Genomic DNA, 18,472 nt, shown 5'->3' with positions numbered 1-18,472 from the left:
CTGATCTACCAAAAGGGGAACAAAATTTTGAAAAGTGGGTTTTCATGCACTAGTTTGGACTAAATTCCAACTCCATCAGATTGAAAATTCTAAGCTATAACACACCTACTCTAGTGGATCACTAGCTAGTTAAGATATCCTGCTACCACACAGTGATAATGGAGGTAAGGGTGTAGAGATAGCTATGAGAATTGTCTACAAGTAACTACCACTAAAAGAGTGTGTAATAGTTTAACCTTAATGATCAATTCTAAAATACTAGGTGACTTAAGATCCTAAAACCACACATGTACAAGAAATCTATCACATAGAACGAAATCCATGTTTTTATTTTTAAATAAAAGATGCTTCCAAATTAGATTTGTGACTCAAAAAATCCCCTTAATTATTATATATTCCTTGTACTGTTTTCTTAGTATAGAAAATTGTCTGTTAGTGGTGATTGATATTTGTTTTATCTTTTTGGTCGGAGTGGTTGATGTTAATTTGTGTTAGTGGCCTTTCATTTCTTTTGTTTAATTAATTTTCCCCATTATTATTTAATGATATTGATCTAAGTGCATGGCGACTTTCATGGATAGTGAAATTTCTTCATTCTTATCAAAAACAGTTTACATGTAAAAAAAAAGGGTAATTTTCATATGGACCCCATGAGGTTTGGTTTATGTCATTTTTAGTTCAAAAAAAATTGAGACTTTGCAGATGCCTCCTCTGTGCCATAGAAAAAGTCAATTCAAGGACAAATTATAGTTTCTATGACAAATATGCCCTTATTCTTTTTTTGGGGGCAAATTTCATTTGGACCTCTTGAGGTTTGGTTTATGTTATTTTTAGTCCAAAAAATTCAAAATTTTGCATTTGCCTCTCCTGTACTTTAGAAAATGTCAATTTAAGGATAAATTATCACTTTTCTGACCAATTTGCCCTTATTCTTTTTTAATTTAATTTTTTTACTTATACATCCTACCTACCATTAAACTCGTGACTCCCCTTTTAGTTCAAAATTAGGGTTTAAGGTAAGGGGTACTTGAATGATTTTAACATATAAAGGTATTTGGTCATATTTTAAAATTTATTTAAATTTTAAAAACTTTTCTATAATTTAAACCTATTTTTGGACTAAAAGGGAAGTCACAAGTTTCATTGCAGGTAGGACATATATATAACAAATTTAAATTAAAAAAAAAGAATAAGGGCAAATTGGTCATAAAAGTGATAATTTGTCCTTAAATTGACCTTTTCTATAGTACAGGGGAAGCAAATGCAGAGTCTCAGTTCTTTTGAATTAAAAATGACATAAACCAAACCTCAAGGGGTTCAAATGAAATTTGCCCCAAAAAAAGAAAAAGAATAAGGGCAAATTGGTCATAGAAAGGATAATTTGTCCTCAAATTGACTTTTTCTATAACACAGGGGAGGCATATGCAAAGTCTCAATTTTTTTTTGGATTAAAAATGACAGAGACCAAACCTCAGGGGTCTATATAAAAATTAACCTAAAACAAATGTTCATGCATGAAATGATAGCCATCGAGTTTTGTCGGTATAGAATTATTGAATTTCATGGTCTGTAGACAATTTGGACTCATGAGACAAACATCTCTTACCAGTTACCATATATCACAATAATGCATTCCATAAATAAACACATGTTAAAAGTGACCTTAATCGTCTATTTAATTAGTGTAGCTTGAAACATGTCACAAATCATTGAGCGAGAGAAGTATTGTGCATGAGGACGTACAAGCCATGTTTCTGTTTCCTCTTCTAATTAAGCAGTCATACATTCCAAGTTGTGGCTATAAATAGATAGATCTGATGACAAAGATTTTCTATCCTGGGCATCATAAATCTTTCTCCCTAGCTTCTTGGTTCCTATCTTATATTTTGTGTCATTACATTACGAAGATGTCTTCCCTTCCTTCTTTTGCTCCTGCTGCTCACCAGCATTTGAATCAAAACACAAAATCAGATCAGGAAGTTCGTCAGTCTGCAAATTACCATCCCAGCATTTGGGGTGATCGATTCCTCATTTATACTCCTGATGATCATATGGTATGTATAATCTAGGTATTATACGTATTATCATTAATAAATTTTGATTCAACGTTGTGTATCTTATGTAGGGAGAGGGTAAGAAACCAAATTTCTGTGGTCTATGTACTACAATTTAATTAAAAAAAATCATTTTTCCTACTAAAGTGAAAAAAAGGATAACCATTTTGCAGGTATACGATGCTATTCCTGATAATGTTGCAGATTTGAAAGAAGAGGTAAGGCAGATGCTAAGGATTGATGGCAATGATCATCTGAAAAAACTGAACTTGATTGACTCACTACAACGGCTTGGTGTGGCGTACCACTTTGAGGGAGAGATAGAGGAGGTGCTAGAGCAGATGCAGGATACCCCACCTGATGGTTGTGATGGAAACTATCTTCACACCATCGCTCTGTGGTTTCGATTATTGAGACAACAAGGCTATAATGTTCCCTGCAGTAAGTACTATATATATACTACTCTAGTTGATCATTGGTATATATATCTTGACGGTCACTTTAGTATGATCAAACTACCCCACCACCTTGCAGATGTTTTCAATAGGTTCAAGGATAGCAAAGGCAACTTCAAGGATGAGTTACTTGAAAATGTCCTTGGCTTGCTGTGCTTGTATGAAGCTGCACATCTTAGGGTACATGGAGAAGATATTCTAGATGAAGCTGTGGCATTTACAACCTCTCAACTTAAATCTGTAGTGGCTGCAGATCATGACTTAAAGCCTCCTCTTGCAACACAAGTGATGCATGCACTGAAACAACCCCTTCACAAGGGCATGCCAAGATTAGAAGCTAGGCGTTACATCTCTATTTATGAACAGCTGGAGAAAAAGAATGAAACACTACTGAAGCTTGCAAAGTTGGATTTCACTTCATTGCAGTCAATTCATCGAAAGGAGCTAAGCCAACTCTCAAGGCAGGTGTATTAGTTCTTAATTTGTCCTAGTATATTTTTCTCTTCAACTCAAACCACAATTTTATCTGAATATACTTATTACAAGCACTAGTCATGTTCATATACCTATTAATTAATGCAGATGGTGGATAGAGCATGACTTTACAACTAAGTTTCCTTATGCTAGAGACCGATTGGTAGAATGTTACTTCTGGATAGTGGGGGTGTACTTTGAAGCACATTACTCTCTTGCTAGAATGATCACTACAAGGGTTATAGCCATTAATTCAATCCTTGATGATACCTATGATGTGTATGGGACGTTGGAAGAACTCGAGCTCTTCACAGATGCAATTCAAAGGTTTGATACCTATTTATGTTCGTATGTGTTTAATTGTTTATATATATGCTATTACTTAAGTGAATATAAGTTGAATCTTTGATCCCTTCATATACAATATTGCTGATATTACTTGAATGAAAATCAACTAGTGCATGTTCAATATAGCTTGAGTCTCTATTCCTTTCACATAGAATCTTTCTGATTTGAACATGATGCTAAAATTTTCAGGTGGGACACAAGCGCCATAGATCAACTTCCTGAATACATGAAAGTTCTTTACTCTGCACTCTTAAATCTTTACAATGAAATTGAGGAAGACTTGAAAAAAGAAGGGCATTCTTATCGACTTAATTATGGAATCAAAGCCGTGAGTTGTACATACTGTGTTATAGTTTTCCTTTGTGAATCTCCAACATACTAGAATGTCTTTTGTGATGTAAAAAAAAATCCATAACATTTATAGAGTTTTTCCACATCTCTAAAATATTACTGAGATTATAATGGTGAGACCTAAGTGGGGCAGTACACCATAACCCAAATTTGAGTCTACCAATTACCTAATAGCTAGCTAGAAATTATTAGTAGTATTGGAGTGTGGTTTAGTTTTGAAAACTTCAAATGATGTTTTGTTTTGTTTTGTTCCAGCTGAAGAAACTGGTTAGAGCCTACTTGAAAGAAGCCAAATGGTTTAATGAAGGGTACATGCCAACATTCGAAGAATATATGGAAATCGCACTTACCACCACAAATTACAATATGCTTACTGTGATTTCCTTCCTTGGCATGGGCGATATTGTGACAAAGGAGGCATTAGATTGGGCAGTCGACGATCCTCCACTTCACAAAGCTTCATCAGTAGTATGTCGGCTTATGGATGATATCGTGTCCCACAAGGTAAATTATATAAACCCTAGCTAGTTACCACCCTCACTACACACATATATATGCTTTTATTGGTCACAAAATCTATATACTCTTATTCTGAGAGCTAAGGAGATGATATCTAACATATGTTGAGACATAATATTATTTGCATTGAAGAAAGAACGAGAAAGAGGACATGTTTACTCAGGTGTTGAGTGTTATGTGAAACAACACAACGTCACTGAGCAAGAAGCATATGATGAGTTTCGAAGAAGAGTGGAAGAGGCATGGAAAGATATAAATCAAGGATGCATCAATCTGACTACAATTCCAATGCCATTACGGTTGCGGAGTCTCAATTTTACGCGTATGATTGATGTCATCTACAAGCATATAGACGGATACACTAATGCCGTGGAAGTTCTGAAAGAGCACATCACCGTGTTATTTATCAATCCAATATGAATATTTTGTAGGATTGTGTCGTGTAAAACCAATGTTGTGGGCTGGCTTTGTCGTTGAACTTACACTAGGGATTTCAATATTAATGTGTTCTATCTATTGTTATGTTAAACCGTAATTTTCTAGGTTTTAAGTTTTAAAGTTGTGATTACACATCCAAAGTGTAAACCTGAAAGAAATAAAACCAACTAGCCCCCTCCCCCAATTTGATGTAAGGTGTTTTTATAGTATAGAATCAATGTTTGCTATGTTGAATAAAATACCATGGTTAATTATACTCAATACCTAATGGTACAACCATGTCATACCCTTACCATACCATATCTTTTCCGTACAAAATAGTCTCAACATTTGGTATTGCATGATTCATTTGTATCCTTTTGTCCATATCATTACTACACCATTTATCAAACAATATAACTATATTTTTTTTTTTTTTTGGGTACAAAGGGGCTTATTAGGCTGGGGGATGGGGATATTAATATGCCTCGGCAAGAGTCGAACCCACCACTTCTTCACTAAGAGGTGTTGGTTTCACCACTAGAACAACTCTGTGTTGGCAGCTATGTTATTATCGATATCGTACTATGTTTATTCGATATGATATAGCACGGTTCAGTTTCAATTTCAATGACTGATATGTATTGACACCCGAACTTTCTCCCCACCAGGGGAACAAAAAATAGAAAAGAAAAAAAGACACCCATAGTTCCAAGTACCCAACAAACCCAAAGAAAAGAAAGGTAAGTGGGTTATTTTTCTAAAATACCCTTAGAATTCTATCATAAAAATTTGGAAAAATCACATGAAATTAGCTACCCAATGTTTCAATTAGCAAATTTGATAAAATCAAGTTTGGAATTACAAAATAATGTATGACTTCCCTTAGTTAGTTACTTTTACGTTTTGTGCATCCTCCATTGAACCACTTTCTTGATCATCACATCCAACCTTCCTCGCAAAATGTACTAAACCGTAAAAGCCTAATTCTCCCATGCTTTTCCTGCTTCGCTAGCATATTTTCTTGTTTCTTTCCATGTATAAAACTCTTCTTAATTAGTCTATCTTCTTCTTTTTGGAGACTCCAATTTCAAGAATTTAATACATTTCCAATTGAAAGGGATCATAAATATAAAGTTTTGATTTATAAAAAGAGCAACTATGGTAGTATGGTGTCCATCGCTCCTTTCGGTTATGAGTTATGCCCTCCAATCAATCGCCTAGCCGCAAATGTCATCGAAGTCTTGAACCCTTACCCATCCAAGTTCAACCTTGTAAACTGATAAAAAGTAAAATCAAGAGTTTTTTAGTGTAGATTCTTTTAGTAAAATATAAACTAATATTGGGTCTTCTTATTGCAATAAATTAAGTTTGGGTTTCCAAGCAACTAACTTAGTAACTTCCATACTCTCCAACCATTAAGTTTTTTTTTTCAAATTTCAAACCTATTCTCTTCGTTCATCTACCATGAAACGCAAGGTAACCGAACAATTACACCCATGAAGTGGAGCTCTTCACTATCTGCACCTACAACTCTGCAAGTCGAACGGGAGGTTATAAAAACGGGAAGGCTACATTGGAAACTTCTTCAAAGGAGAATTAATTCCCAATCGTGAAACTTGAACTGAAAAAGATTGAATATTTTTCTAGCTGTGGCAATGGTTACCTTGAGAAAGAAAGAACCACTTGAGTCGAGTTAAGTTTCCTCTTCTTTCTTTTTTTCCAGTTCAAAAAGGAATAAAAATACTTGCAATAAAGAATCAACCCTAATTACGGGAATCCACAACCGTTTAGTTCGAATTTCGAAAGATCTCAACAATTTGAACGCATCATTCAACCATTATTGGCAGTGAACCTTGTTTTTTCTTTACAATCTGGATAAGTTAATTTAAACCTGAAATGGGTGCTCAGCATCTTGAACTGGGCTAAATCGTTCTGACAAAAAAACCGTTCGATCCCACTTTTCTCTATATCACAAAGAGAAATGGATGGAACTGAGCCCTACCAACTTCGATTCTCCTCCACATCTTTGATCTCTCCGTAAAATAGTCCATATATATAACACATTTTTTCTCTCCTGCGTCTGGTCCTCCGTCCTCCTTCAAGCAGGTTTATATTGAAATGTTTCATAAATAATCTCGATTGTAGACTGGAGGCTTTGGAGTTCATAAGACATAGAATTAGCAGGCGAATTTGAGGGATTGAGTTAAAGTAGTAGTATATTCAGAATCCTTTCACGAGATTTTTTTCGGAACAAGGAAGAGAAATGGAGGAGCAACTCATCCTTCCAATGATGTCTTCAATGGATAAAATGTTGCTTAATTAATTTGACCTGCATTGTAACAAGAGAATAGAGGAGGGGCTTTCTTACTATACTATAAGGTGATATCGACAATCATTCTTTTAAATCTTTTTTTAGTGATTGCCAATAATAATCTTATTATTCTCCTATTAATAATCGACACCATTTAAACCTTCAGGTCATTCCAATAAACCTAGTGCAGAGGTAAAACCCCTTATCTAAATCTATTTTCTTTATATTCCATACGTTGGTTGGTTGGTTAGTTAAAGCTAGCTTCAACATTTATTTCATGCCTGGAGATTAGCATAACAATTAGATTAGACCATATTAAAAACATATGAGTTCATCCTTGTATTTTAAGTGTATGATAAAGGATGTGTGCATTTGATTATCGTCTATTGCAGGTTCTTGGATAACTCTACACAAAAATAAAAAATACTTATGGCTATTTTTTCACAATGTTTTTAACATGTACTATACTTCTCTCGAAAACAAGAGGATTTTTTATCAGCTACTAGAACCCTATTAGTAGAAGATGCACTTGACAAATGGTGTTTTTTTGTTTGATAAAGAGAATTTTCATTCCAAACATCAAGAAGGGGATATACTTCCAACAGGCTAGAAGCCCATAGTAGAACACAACCACTTAGTCTTCCCTGCCAAAGTGAGGGCCTTCTAGGCTAGGAAGGGCAATCCGATTATCCTCCCTAGAGAGAAACAAGAAAGAGCAAAACTCAAATTTCTTGTACAACACAAAAATATCCTGACATATGTGAGATAGATACAACAAAAGAAATCAAAGTTCTCCAAACAAACATAAAAAAGTCGGTACCATAGATTACTATTAGCTATACAAATAAAAAAGAAAAAGTTACGACAAATTGCAAGCTTGAAGGTGACTAGTCTTTATGAATGAGAACTGTGGTCCCTTCACCATAAAAACCCCACCCAAAATGTTTTAGGCTCTCTCTTGGCATCAATTTTCATTCTTTTGTTTATAAACATTAAATTTTTTTTAAATATTTAAAATAAATTTTATTAAAAAATGAAAATTTGTGGTAACCTTGCAAACCTTGGTATCAATTATCATGAAAATGACAAGGTATCACAGATTTTCACACCTGAGTATTTATTTAAACTAGCCACAAACCCCACATCTATTTTATTACTTAGATAACTTTACATTTCTTCACCCAGAAAAACAACAACTTATACACATTTACATCAATATAATTTAGTTGAAACAGAAGGATCAGATCCCACTAGAAAAGATATTCTTTAAAAAAGAAAAAACTGAAAGTACAAATAAAATTTTACCAAAAAAATACGCAAGAATTGAGTATTGTAACCGCCCAGTTTTTTTTTTTCTTTTTCAAAAGATACTTATGCTAAAAGGAAAAAACATCCTCTGATCCCTACTTATACAGGAGTTCCAAGCCCCTAGGTAAACTTAACAATGAATTAAAACCCATTAACACTGAATTCAAATAGTGCAATTGGGATTCTTAGTTGTGATAGAGCGAGCATAAAACTCCCTAGGGCTTTTCCAACTATTCTAATTCTTTTCCAAGACATCTTATAGCAACGACAAAAGTAACCTGAAGAAGTTCTTGAGCAACAACAAAAGTTGAACAAACCCAGCCCACAACTCTGGTCTTACACAGTCCCGTACAACAATCATACTGGATTAATGAACAACGTGATGATGGGGTCTTTCAGAACTTCTGAGGCATTAGTGTATCCATCTTTATGCTTATATATTACATCCACCATACGCGTAAAATTGAGCATTCGTAACAGCAATGGCGTTGGAATGATAGTTGGTTTGATGCATCCTTGATTTATGTCTTTCCATGCCTCTTCTATTTTTCTTCGAAACTCATCATATGCCTCTTGCTCGGTGACACTGTGTTGTTTCACATAGCACTCAACACTAGAGCAAACATGTCCTCTTTCTTGTTCCATCTTCAAAACAAATAATTTTACATCTCAATTGGTGTTAGATATCATCTCCTTAGTTCTTAGTATAGAGTTTAATTTTATATATATCTGGTGTGGGTGCTAGCTAGCTGGCGTTTATATATTTACCTTGTGGGACACGATATCATCCATAAGCCGACATATTGCTGATGAAGCCTTGACAAGGGGAGGATCATTGACTGCCCAATCTAATATCTCCTCTGTCACAATGTCTCCCATGCCAATGAAAGATGTCACAATAAGCATATTGTAACCAGCAGAGGTTAGTGCAGTTTGCATATATTCTTCGAATGTTGGAACATATCCTTGGTTAAACCATTTGGCTTCTTTCAAGTAGGCTCTGACTGTTTTCTTCATCTGTAACAAAACCAAATAAATCATGATTTGAGTCCAGTACTAATAATTTCTAGCTATTGGGTAATTGAAAGGAAAAGAAAGGTGTAACACGATGATATGTGTGACTCACTGCTTCGATCGCATAATTAAGTCGATAAGATTGTCCTTCCTTTCTCAAATCTTCCTCAATTTCACTGTAAAGATTTAAGATTGCAGAGTAAAGCACTTTCATGTATTCAGGAAGTTGGTCTATGTCACTTGTGCCCCACCTGAAAATTTTAGCATCAAATTTGCTTCAAATCAACAATATTGTATGCAAAGGGAACAAATACTGAACTTATATTGAACATGAACTCATTGATTTTCACCTAAGTAATAGCAGCATATACTTATGCACGTATATATATATCTATATATATAAAAGTATCAAACCTTTCAATTACATCTGTGAACAGCTCAAGTTCTTCCAATGTTCCATACACATCGTAGGTATCATCAATGATTGAAGTAATGGCTATAACTCTAGTTGTGATCATTCTAGCAAGAGAGTAATGCGCCTCAAAGTACACCCCCACTGACCAAAAATAGCATTCTACCAATCGGTCTCTGACAAAAGGAAACTTGGTTGCAAAGTCCTGTGCTCTCCACCATCTGCATGTGTTAATGGGTATATGAATATGACTAGAGCTCGTAAAAAATATGCATAAGCGCACAAAGTTCCATGCATCAAACCACAAAAATTGAAGTGAAAAATATACTTGGACAAATTAAGAACTAATAAATTAACCCACCTTGAGAGTTGGCTTAGTTCTTGTCTATGAATTGACTGTAGTGAGTTGAAATCCAACTTTGCTAGCTTCACTAGAGTTTCATTTCTTGTCTCCAATTGTTCATAAACAGAGATGTAATGCCTCGCTTCTAATCTTGGCATGCCCTTGTGGAGGGGCTGCTTTAATGCTTGCGTCACTTGTGTTGCAAGAAGAGGCGTTAAATCATCAGTGACCACTACAGATTTAAGTTGAGAGGTTGTGAATGCTAGCGCTTCATCTAGAATGTCTTCTCCATGTACCCTAAGATGTGTAGCTTCATACAAGCATAGCAAACCAGGGACATCTGCAATCAAGTCCTTCTTAAAGCTGCCTTTGCTGTCCTTGAACCCATCGAAAACATCTACAAGGCAGTTGGAAACTTGATAATGAGATAACCTTGCAAAGGATGCCAGCATTAATGCTTATGAGGAAGGATGAAATAAAATGAGTATTCACATCACTTACTGCAAGGGACTTTATACCCTTCTTGTCTCAGTAACCGAAACCAAAGGGAGATGGTGTAGAGATGGTTTCCATCATATCCATCAGGGGGGCTATCTTGCATTTGCTCTAGCACCTCCTTTATCTCTCCTTCGAAGTAGTATGCCACACCAAGCCGTTGTAATGAATCAACCAAGTTCAATTTCTTTGAAGGATCAATGGCATGAGCACTTAACATCCTCTTCACTTCTTCTTTCATCTCTTCAATATGTTCACCATAAGCATTATCTGCCTGCATTTTACACTGGTACTAATAAGACACATAAATAAAGGTATAAGTAAAACTATAGTAGATAGTTGTGACTCTCTCTCTCTCTTGTGTGTGTGTGAGAGTGTGAGAGTTACCATGTCATGAGGAGCATATTTGAGGAATCGATCACCCCAAATGTTGGGTACAAAATTTGCTGATCGACGTGTACGATCTGTTTTTTCATTGTGAATCAAATGCTGGTGGGCAGGAGGAGCGAAAGAGAGAACATCCGACATCTTCCTGATGACACAAAGTTTGAGACAAGAAGCAAGAACAAAGCACCAGCTATGATACCTGAGATACAAAGTTTTTGTGTGATCTACTACTATTTATACCGATTCTACATTGGAGTTAAATGCTATTTGTGATCACAATAAATGTTCTGGCCATAAAATAATTTAAAAAATTTTGAAAAAAGATCTTTTTTTCTTCTTCATCACCAATGTTTATAAACATTTATGTTCTTCTTTTGTGAGTAGTTAATGGTCGTTAATTTCTTATATTCTCCCATTTGTTGTGGACACTATCCAAATCCTTAGGCCATTCCAAGAAAACCAGTGCATAGATTTGAAAAAAATATATATATTTATGTGGTTATTATTTGATAGTGTTTTTCACGAGTATTATATACAGTCTTATTAGAAACAAGAGAATCTTTTATTAGCTATCTAGACCTCACTTGAGGGACATACTTCTAACATATTCTAAGGAGATACAACAAAAGATAATAAAAATTCACCTCACAAATATCAAAGAATTAGTATGATAAATTATTAGTAGCCACAAAATTAATAAAGACAGAAATAAGACACGTTACAAGCTTAGAGATGATAAATCTTTACAGACGAAAATTGTGCTTAGGGTCATTATGAAAACCCCATCCTAAAAGTTTAAAGGCTTTTTCTTGATATCAATTTTTATCCTCTTGTATATAAACATAAAAAAATTAAATATTAAAAATAAATTCTGTTCAAAAATTGAAAATTTGTCGCACCACTTCAAATCTTGGGATTAACTATCTTAAAAATTAATAGCAAGGTGGACTAATCATATACTTCTAAATTATAATAATAATAATAATAATAATAATAATAATAATAATAATAATAATAATAATAATAATAATATAAAAAAAGATAGCCATAATATAGGAAAGTGAGCCCACCTGTGTAGTTTCATTGTCTTAGGTGTCCTTAGATAATTTTACACCAACAAAAATCTATGGCTTTCATTTCATGATTGTTTTACACAAAAACATGTTTCATAACTTTTATATATAGAAACAAAAGGACCAGAATTTTACCTGAGAAATATATTTCTGAAAATTAAAAAGAGATACGACAAAAGAACTAAAAGTTCACCAAACAAAAATCCAAGGAACTGGTACGATAGATTATTAGCTACACAATTAACAAAGATAAAATTAAGACAAAATAAGATACAAGTTTGAAGACAACTAGTCTCTATAGGTGAAAATTGTGATTAACTTACCATGAAAGCCCACCCCAATGGTGGATTAGTAGAGCGGTTAAAAGCCCAACTTCCCACGGGGAGGTCCTGGGTTCGCATCCATCCGGCGGCACCTATATTAGTAATATTCCTCCCACCCTATATATAAACTCTTTAGATTCCAAAAAAAAAAAAAAAAAAAAAAACAGGTTTTATATTTCAATAAATATAAATAACAATTACTTGGTTTTATAAAGTGTGTGGAGTTTGGATCACTACCAATTCAGAGGAGAACCATACATTTTTCAACCACATAATAGTAGAATGACCCACCTTTGAATGTTGACAAAGATTGATTAGACGTGAGAACCACTGGAGTTCAGAGTTCTTACATAAGTTCTCTGATTGTGCACCGAGAAGCATCAGAAGAGCATATTGCTTATCCTTGACGAGAAAAAGATCCAAGGGTATGGATTTCCTTTTATGAGCACCACCCAAAATCTTAAAGGTGATAGTGAATGGAAAACTTGTGTCCATAAACAAGAGGTGTGTTTTGTTGTCTTCTGTCCAGTCGTTCATTTCATGAATGATTTTCCCTATATTTGTTTCATTTGTATGTTAACATAAAAATAGGACTGGTTTGGTTGTTGGCCTTTCTTTCCTTCAATACCTCTCCCATTAGTCAGGAATATTTCTCTCAAATGAGTGGTGGTTTTGAGGGATAGTTAAAAGTTTCTTGTTTTTATTTTGAAGAACTATCCAAGCAAATGGGACCAACGACTATGAAACAAACATCTCTTAGTAATCACCATACGCCTAAAATGTATGGATGGATTTTACTAATAAAAAGAAAAATGGATGGACCACTTTAATTTTCCAATAGTTGGATGATGACCATAAAGGAGGATGATAGAAATATTATTAAGTATACGCATTAATGCATGGCTTAAAAGTTTTATACGAGGAAAGATAATGTGTTGCAAAGCCTAATACATAGAAAAAGGGACCTTAATCTTCCATTTTAACTATTATAACGATACAGTTGTAACTTATAATTCGAATGACAGGCTCCTCAATACGAAGATTGTGTTTAATGCATTTCAACTACAATAGGCATGGGACGTCCTAATTATAAGACCTTACCAGCTTTCTTTTTCTTTAACAAATTTATTTAGATGTGGCACCCATTGCCGTGTTCAATAGAGGCCAGTAAATGCTTCTGTAAGGAGAAAAGATTTAATTCGAATTGAAGGAATTAAAAGAACTAACGGCTGACCAAAGATAACCTTAGAGAAGTGATACGTGATGCATAGCTCGAATCCGTGTTTAGTATAGTTTCAAAAAGAATAGATTAGAAGGCAAAAATCCATATAACAGACGCCATTTAGGAGACAAATTATTTGTTGTTAATGTTGTATTGCTGTAAGACATCAGTCTAAGGTAAGGTATGGCTAGAACATGTCACAACTCATTGGGCTAAAGAAACACTATACTGTACGCGGGAAGGTACAATTAAACCATGCATGTTTTTCGTTTCCTCCTCCAGGGTTCATAAATTCCATGCCATGGCCCTAACTCTGTGTCCTGGACTCCTGGGCATCATAGGTCTTCCTCCTTTTTGGATTCCTGTTTGATAATTTTATGTACAGGAAGATGTTTGAACTTCTTTCTTTTTCTCCTAGCTAGCTAGTGCACACCAACATTTGATTCAAAATTTGAAGCTGGTTCTCTCTCTTTGGTTTTGGTTACTAAGGCAACAAGGGTATAGAGTCTTCTGTAGTAAGTGAAATGAACACTCATTTTGGTTATCTCACTATCAAGCTTCCAATTTCCTTGCAAACATTTTCGATAAGTTCAAGAACAAGAAAGGAAACTTCAAGGGGGACTTAATCCTTTATGTGCTTGGCTTGATATATATCCTTGTATATATGAAGCTACACATTTTAGGGTACATGGCAAAGATATTCTAGATGAAGCACAGGCATTCATAACCTATCAACTTAAATCTATAGTTGATGATTTAAAGCCTCCTCTTGCAGCACAAGTGACCCATGCATTGACACAGCCCCGGCCTCCACAAAGGTATGCCATATATGTGTTTTGAGTAGCACTAGCCTAGTCATGTTCATGTGTATCCCATAAATGCATGTAGATGGGGAACATGACTTTGCAACTCAGCTTTCTTCTGCCAGAGATAAAAAGATATTTTTGGGCAGTGGGACAAGGTTTAAAGTAGACCTGTAAACGGATCGGATTCAGCTTGAATACACCAGTATTCGAATTAGAATCCGCTAGAAATTTAGAGGAGGCATCCGAATTCGAATCCAGAACTTTATTGGATATTCGATAATAATCGAATTTGATAAACTATCCAATTATTGATTGGTAATTGTCAAAAAAATTTTTTTCCCGATTTCCAATTTTCGATTACGGATTACCAATTACTGGTTTCGGAGGCTGATTATTAACTCCTTTTCTAGAGAAAAGTATTTAATAATTTATTATAACCGATTAATTTCCGATTATTCGATTACCGATCATCGGTTTCCGAATCCGAATATCATCCTTTTTTTGAGAAAGAAATGTTGAATATTGATAAATTTTTATTCGGATATTATTTGATAAGCAATAATTCGGATATTTTTCGGTAAGAGAAATCCCGAATATGAACACCTTTAAACGAATACAAATGCGAATTCGAAAGTGAATTTCGTCTATCCATTTACAGGTCTAGTTTGAAGTATCGGTATCAAGTAAAGAATTGGTCAAGTGAAACCCACATTGATTACTAAGTTTAGTATTTCATTAAAAGCCTTCATTTTTCTAATGCTCCTCTGCATGATCGGCTTCCATCTCTGTAGACAGAAAGAATGTGTTATTTTTTATATTTCATGAAAAACGAAGCTTCTACTTGTCTAACTCAAATTCACCGGAGATGTGTATCCTCATTAGCACAGACTCACTTGAAGAAACCTCTTGCTCAAAACCTATTCTTAAATTCAGACAGTGATCTCAGTGTCATAAGCCGCCTCTGTAGAGAGAAGAAATTGAAAGAAGCAATAGAAGTTCTATTCCTACAGAGACCATTAAGGCAAACAAGTGAACTCCTTGATGTTTTAGATCATTCATTGACCTGCCCTACTGCTTCAATATATTCTTCCCTTCTACAACTATGCCTTCAACAACGAGCTCTTCAGGAGGGCAGAAGGGTCCATAACCACATTAAGAGTTATGGTTTCGTACCTGGGGTGTTTATCTGTAATCGCCTTCTTGACATGTACTCAAAGTGTGACAGCCTTGTCGATGCCAAGAAACTGTTTGATGAAATGATTGATACGGATTTGTGTTCTTGGAACACCATGATTGCGGGTTATGCAAAGATGGGTCAGCTTAACAAAGCTCGCCAACTATTCGAAGAAATGCCCGAGAGGGATAATTTTTCTTGGAGTTCAATGATCTCTGGGTATGCTCGCAATGACCAGCCCAGGGAATCTTTGGAATTGTATAGAGAAATGCAAAGAACCGACAATCTAAAATCTAACAAATTCACTGTGTCCAGTGCTCTTGCAGCTTCTGCTGCGCTTCGGTGCCTAAGGAGTGGGAAAGAGATTCATGGTCATATACTTAGAACGCAGTTGGATTCAGATGACATAGTTTGGAGTGCATTGTCAGATATGTATGGTAAATGTGGAAGTATAGATGAGGCCCGGCACATCTTTGATAAGATGTTGGACCAAGATGTTGTTTCATGGACTACGATGATAGGAAGATACCTTGAAAGTGGGAGGATGAAAGAGGGGTTTGAGTTGTTCTCTGACCTTTTAACATCAGGGGTCAAACCTAATGAGTATACATTTGCTGGGATTCTGACTGCTTGCTCGTCTCAAGCTGCAGAAGATGTTGGGAAACAGGTCCACGCGAACATGACTCGGATTGGGTTTGATCCATCCTCATTTGCTGCTAGTGCACTTGTCCATCTGTATTGTAAGTGTGGAAACATTGAGAGTGCACAAAAAGTTTTCAAAACAATGCCTCAACCAGATGTGGTCTCCTGGACTTCCATGATTGTTGGTTATGCACAGAATGGTCAACCACTGGAGGCCGTTCATTACTTTGAATTGCTACTCAAATCAGGCACTAGGCCCGATAATGTTACTTTTGTTGGGGTCCTTTCTGCATGCACCCATGCTGGATTAGTGGATAAAGGTCTTGAATATTTTCGTACAATTAAAGAGGAACATGGGTTGACATACACAACTGATCATTATGCTTGCATAGTTGACCTGCTTGGTCGTTCTGGCCAATTTGAGAAAGCTGAAGAGATTATTAATAATATGCCAATCAAGCCTGATAAGTTCTTATGGGCGTCATTACTTGGTGGTTGTAGACTTCATGGAAACCTTAGACTGGCAAAACGAGCTGCTGAAGCATTGTTTGAAATAGAGCCTGAGAATGCAGCAACCTATGTAACATTGGCCAACATCTATGCCACCAATGGGATGTGGGACGAAGTGGAGAAGATCAGAATGGCTATGGATGACAAGGGGGTGGTTAAATTACCAGGTTCTAGTAAGATCAAGATCAAAGGAAAGGTCCATGAGTTCTTGGTGGGAGATGAAGAACACCCCCAAACTGAAGAAATCCATAAATTTCTGGAATATCTTTCTATTAGAATGAAGGAGGAAGGATATATTCCTGAGACATACTTTTTACTATACGATGTGGGAGAAGGGCATAAGGTACTTCGGTTTGTTTACCACTAGATGTAGCCTTTCTACTCGTTCTTTCCTTAAAAGCGTTTTTGCATCTGACGTCTAATGTTACTTATTGTCTGGTTTCCCGTCTGGTTGTATCTTTGTTTGCTCCCTCCCCCCCCCCCCCCCTCCATTTCTGTTTATCACTTGGTTTGTAACAATGAGCGATTTTCATTTCTTCCCAATTATATCCTGTTGTGGTTCAGGATATTGATACTGCTGGCTAGTGATGAACTTGAAGAATATTATTCTTATGTGCAATGACTGGGGGCTGGTATTTGTAGCAGCTGCAACTGGTATTGTCCTGCCGGTTAGGCACCCTACCAACACTTCTTTATCTTCGGTTCCAACTTTAATGAGCATGTGATCATTTCCAAAGAAAAAAGTCTGTTGTTTCAGAGAAGATAGAGTCATTGTATATCTGCAATCATACCAGATATTGGATTTCAAGGATCAGGTCTGGACACACTGCTTGGCAGACCTGCTGTAAGGCAAACTGTTCAACATTGCCAATACTTTGTTTGCAATTGCATTTCTTTTGATTTCCTTTATAACAGCATAACACTGTTTTCTCCAATGATACTTGCTCAGAGATGTTAGAGGTCTAAAATGATTGATTATACAGGTCAATGCATCTTTCCGTGCACAAGGAGTATACGAGTACACTTCATTTATACTAAAAGATTTTATTTACTCCCCTTTATTTAATCTTTACATCATTAGGTATTGCATTCAATCACCTTTAGGTATCCTGGAGAATATTTGGATTTTTTTTTTTTTTGGGGGGGGGGGGGGGTTAAAAGAATGAAGGATTGTTGTGTTTCTGAGAATCATACTCTGATTTAAAAAAAAAAATCCCAATTCTCTGACAGGGATGACCACTATGGGAAACATCCGATCTCCCTGAACAAGTCTAGTACTTGAACTAATGTTTCTAGGAGATTTGTTGTAATTGCTGCTTTTTCGTTTGAATATAGAACAAGATAATGAATTATGTGATGCCATCACAAATGATGGGGTCTGTGCTGCCTCTGAATTTTATAAATGGAAGTCCCCTAGTACCTGTAAAGTAGTTATGTTATTCTAATATATGTATTTGTTTGAAGGTATCCTAATGAAAGGTTAAATTAATATTCTTCTTTTAACATTCTATTTTTCATCAATTCTAAGGCTGAATTTATATTCTCCTTTTGAGTTCTTTTTCATTAAATTCATATACAAAGCATAAGTATCTTTCTTCTGCAGGTGCTGTCTTCGCGCAGAGTTTGGTGGACGTAATGATAAGTAAAGCATTATAAACTATTTACACAAGAATGATTAAATATTGTCAGGGCTTCAAGCAGGGGCAACTGATCAAGTGTATGAAGTTTTTACTATTGCATGGATTACCAGACTGGGATCAAACCAAAAAGAGTGGATCATTACTCAGTAACACCAACAGTTGGTAATAGAGATAATGTAAGTTGGGAGTTG

The 18,472-nt window shown here is 35.5% G+C and overlaps 3 protein-coding genes across 5 annotated transcripts; 2 read left to right on the top strand and 1 right to left on the bottom strand.

Moving 5' to 3' along the window:
* Positions 1-1,907: 1,907 nt before the first annotated feature.
* Positions 1,908-4,621, top strand: LOC149026261 ((-)-germacrene D synthase-like). The gene is made up of 7 exons (XM_089143281.1): positions 1,908-2,054; positions 2,228-2,495; positions 2,589-2,970; positions 3,092-3,310; positions 3,521-3,659; positions 3,938-4,186; positions 4,334-4,621. Exons 1-7 carry the CDS (start codon positions 1,908-1,910, stop codon positions 4,619-4,621), a joined length of 1,692 nt encoding a protein of 563 aa, XP_088999407.1.
* Positions 4,622-8,422: 3,801 nt separating this feature from the next.
* LOC149026260 ((-)-germacrene D synthase-like) lies at positions 8,423-11,118 on the bottom strand. Of its 3 annotated transcripts, none has more exons than XM_089146503.1 (7): positions 10,892-11,118; positions 10,511-10,796; positions 10,028-10,406; positions 9,669-9,887; positions 9,367-9,505; positions 9,009-9,257; positions 8,423-8,885 (listed from the first exon to the last, which is right to left on the bottom strand). In XM_089146503.1, the coding sequence occupies exons 1-7, from the start codon at positions 11,030-11,032 to the stop codon at positions 8,598-8,600; spliced, it is 1,701 nt and encodes a 566-aa protein (XP_089002629.1). In that variant the 5' UTR covers positions 11,033-11,118; the 3' UTR covers positions 8,423-8,597. The 3 variants fall into 3 exon arrangements, with proteins under 3 accessions (XP_089002629.1, XP_089002630.1, XP_089002631.1); XM_089146504.1 differs by having other exon boundaries at positions 10,511-10,790; XM_089146505.1 differs by having other exon boundaries at positions 10,511-10,778.
* A 3,939-nt stretch (positions 11,119-15,057) lies between these two features.
* Positions 15,058-17,688, top strand: LOC149026259 (pentatricopeptide repeat-containing protein At4g37170-like). The gene is made up of 2 exons (XM_089143280.1): positions 15,058-16,984; positions 17,206-17,688. Exons 1-2 carry the CDS (start codon positions 15,116-15,118, stop codon positions 17,224-17,226), a joined length of 1,890 nt encoding a protein of 629 aa, XP_088999406.1. The 5' UTR covers positions 15,058-15,115; the 3' UTR covers positions 17,227-17,688.
* Positions 17,689-18,472: the final 784 nt, after the last annotated feature.

This window comes from Hakea prostrata, chromosome 2 (genome assembly GCF_041222555.1).
Source record: "Hakea prostrata isolate BN-2017 chromosome 2, UWA_Hpros_2, whole genome shotgun sequence".
Taxonomy (NCBI): Eukaryota; Viridiplantae; Streptophyta; class Magnoliopsida; order Proteales; family Proteaceae; genus Hakea; species Hakea prostrata.
This window is presented reverse-complemented; position numbering and strand designations above follow the sequence as displayed.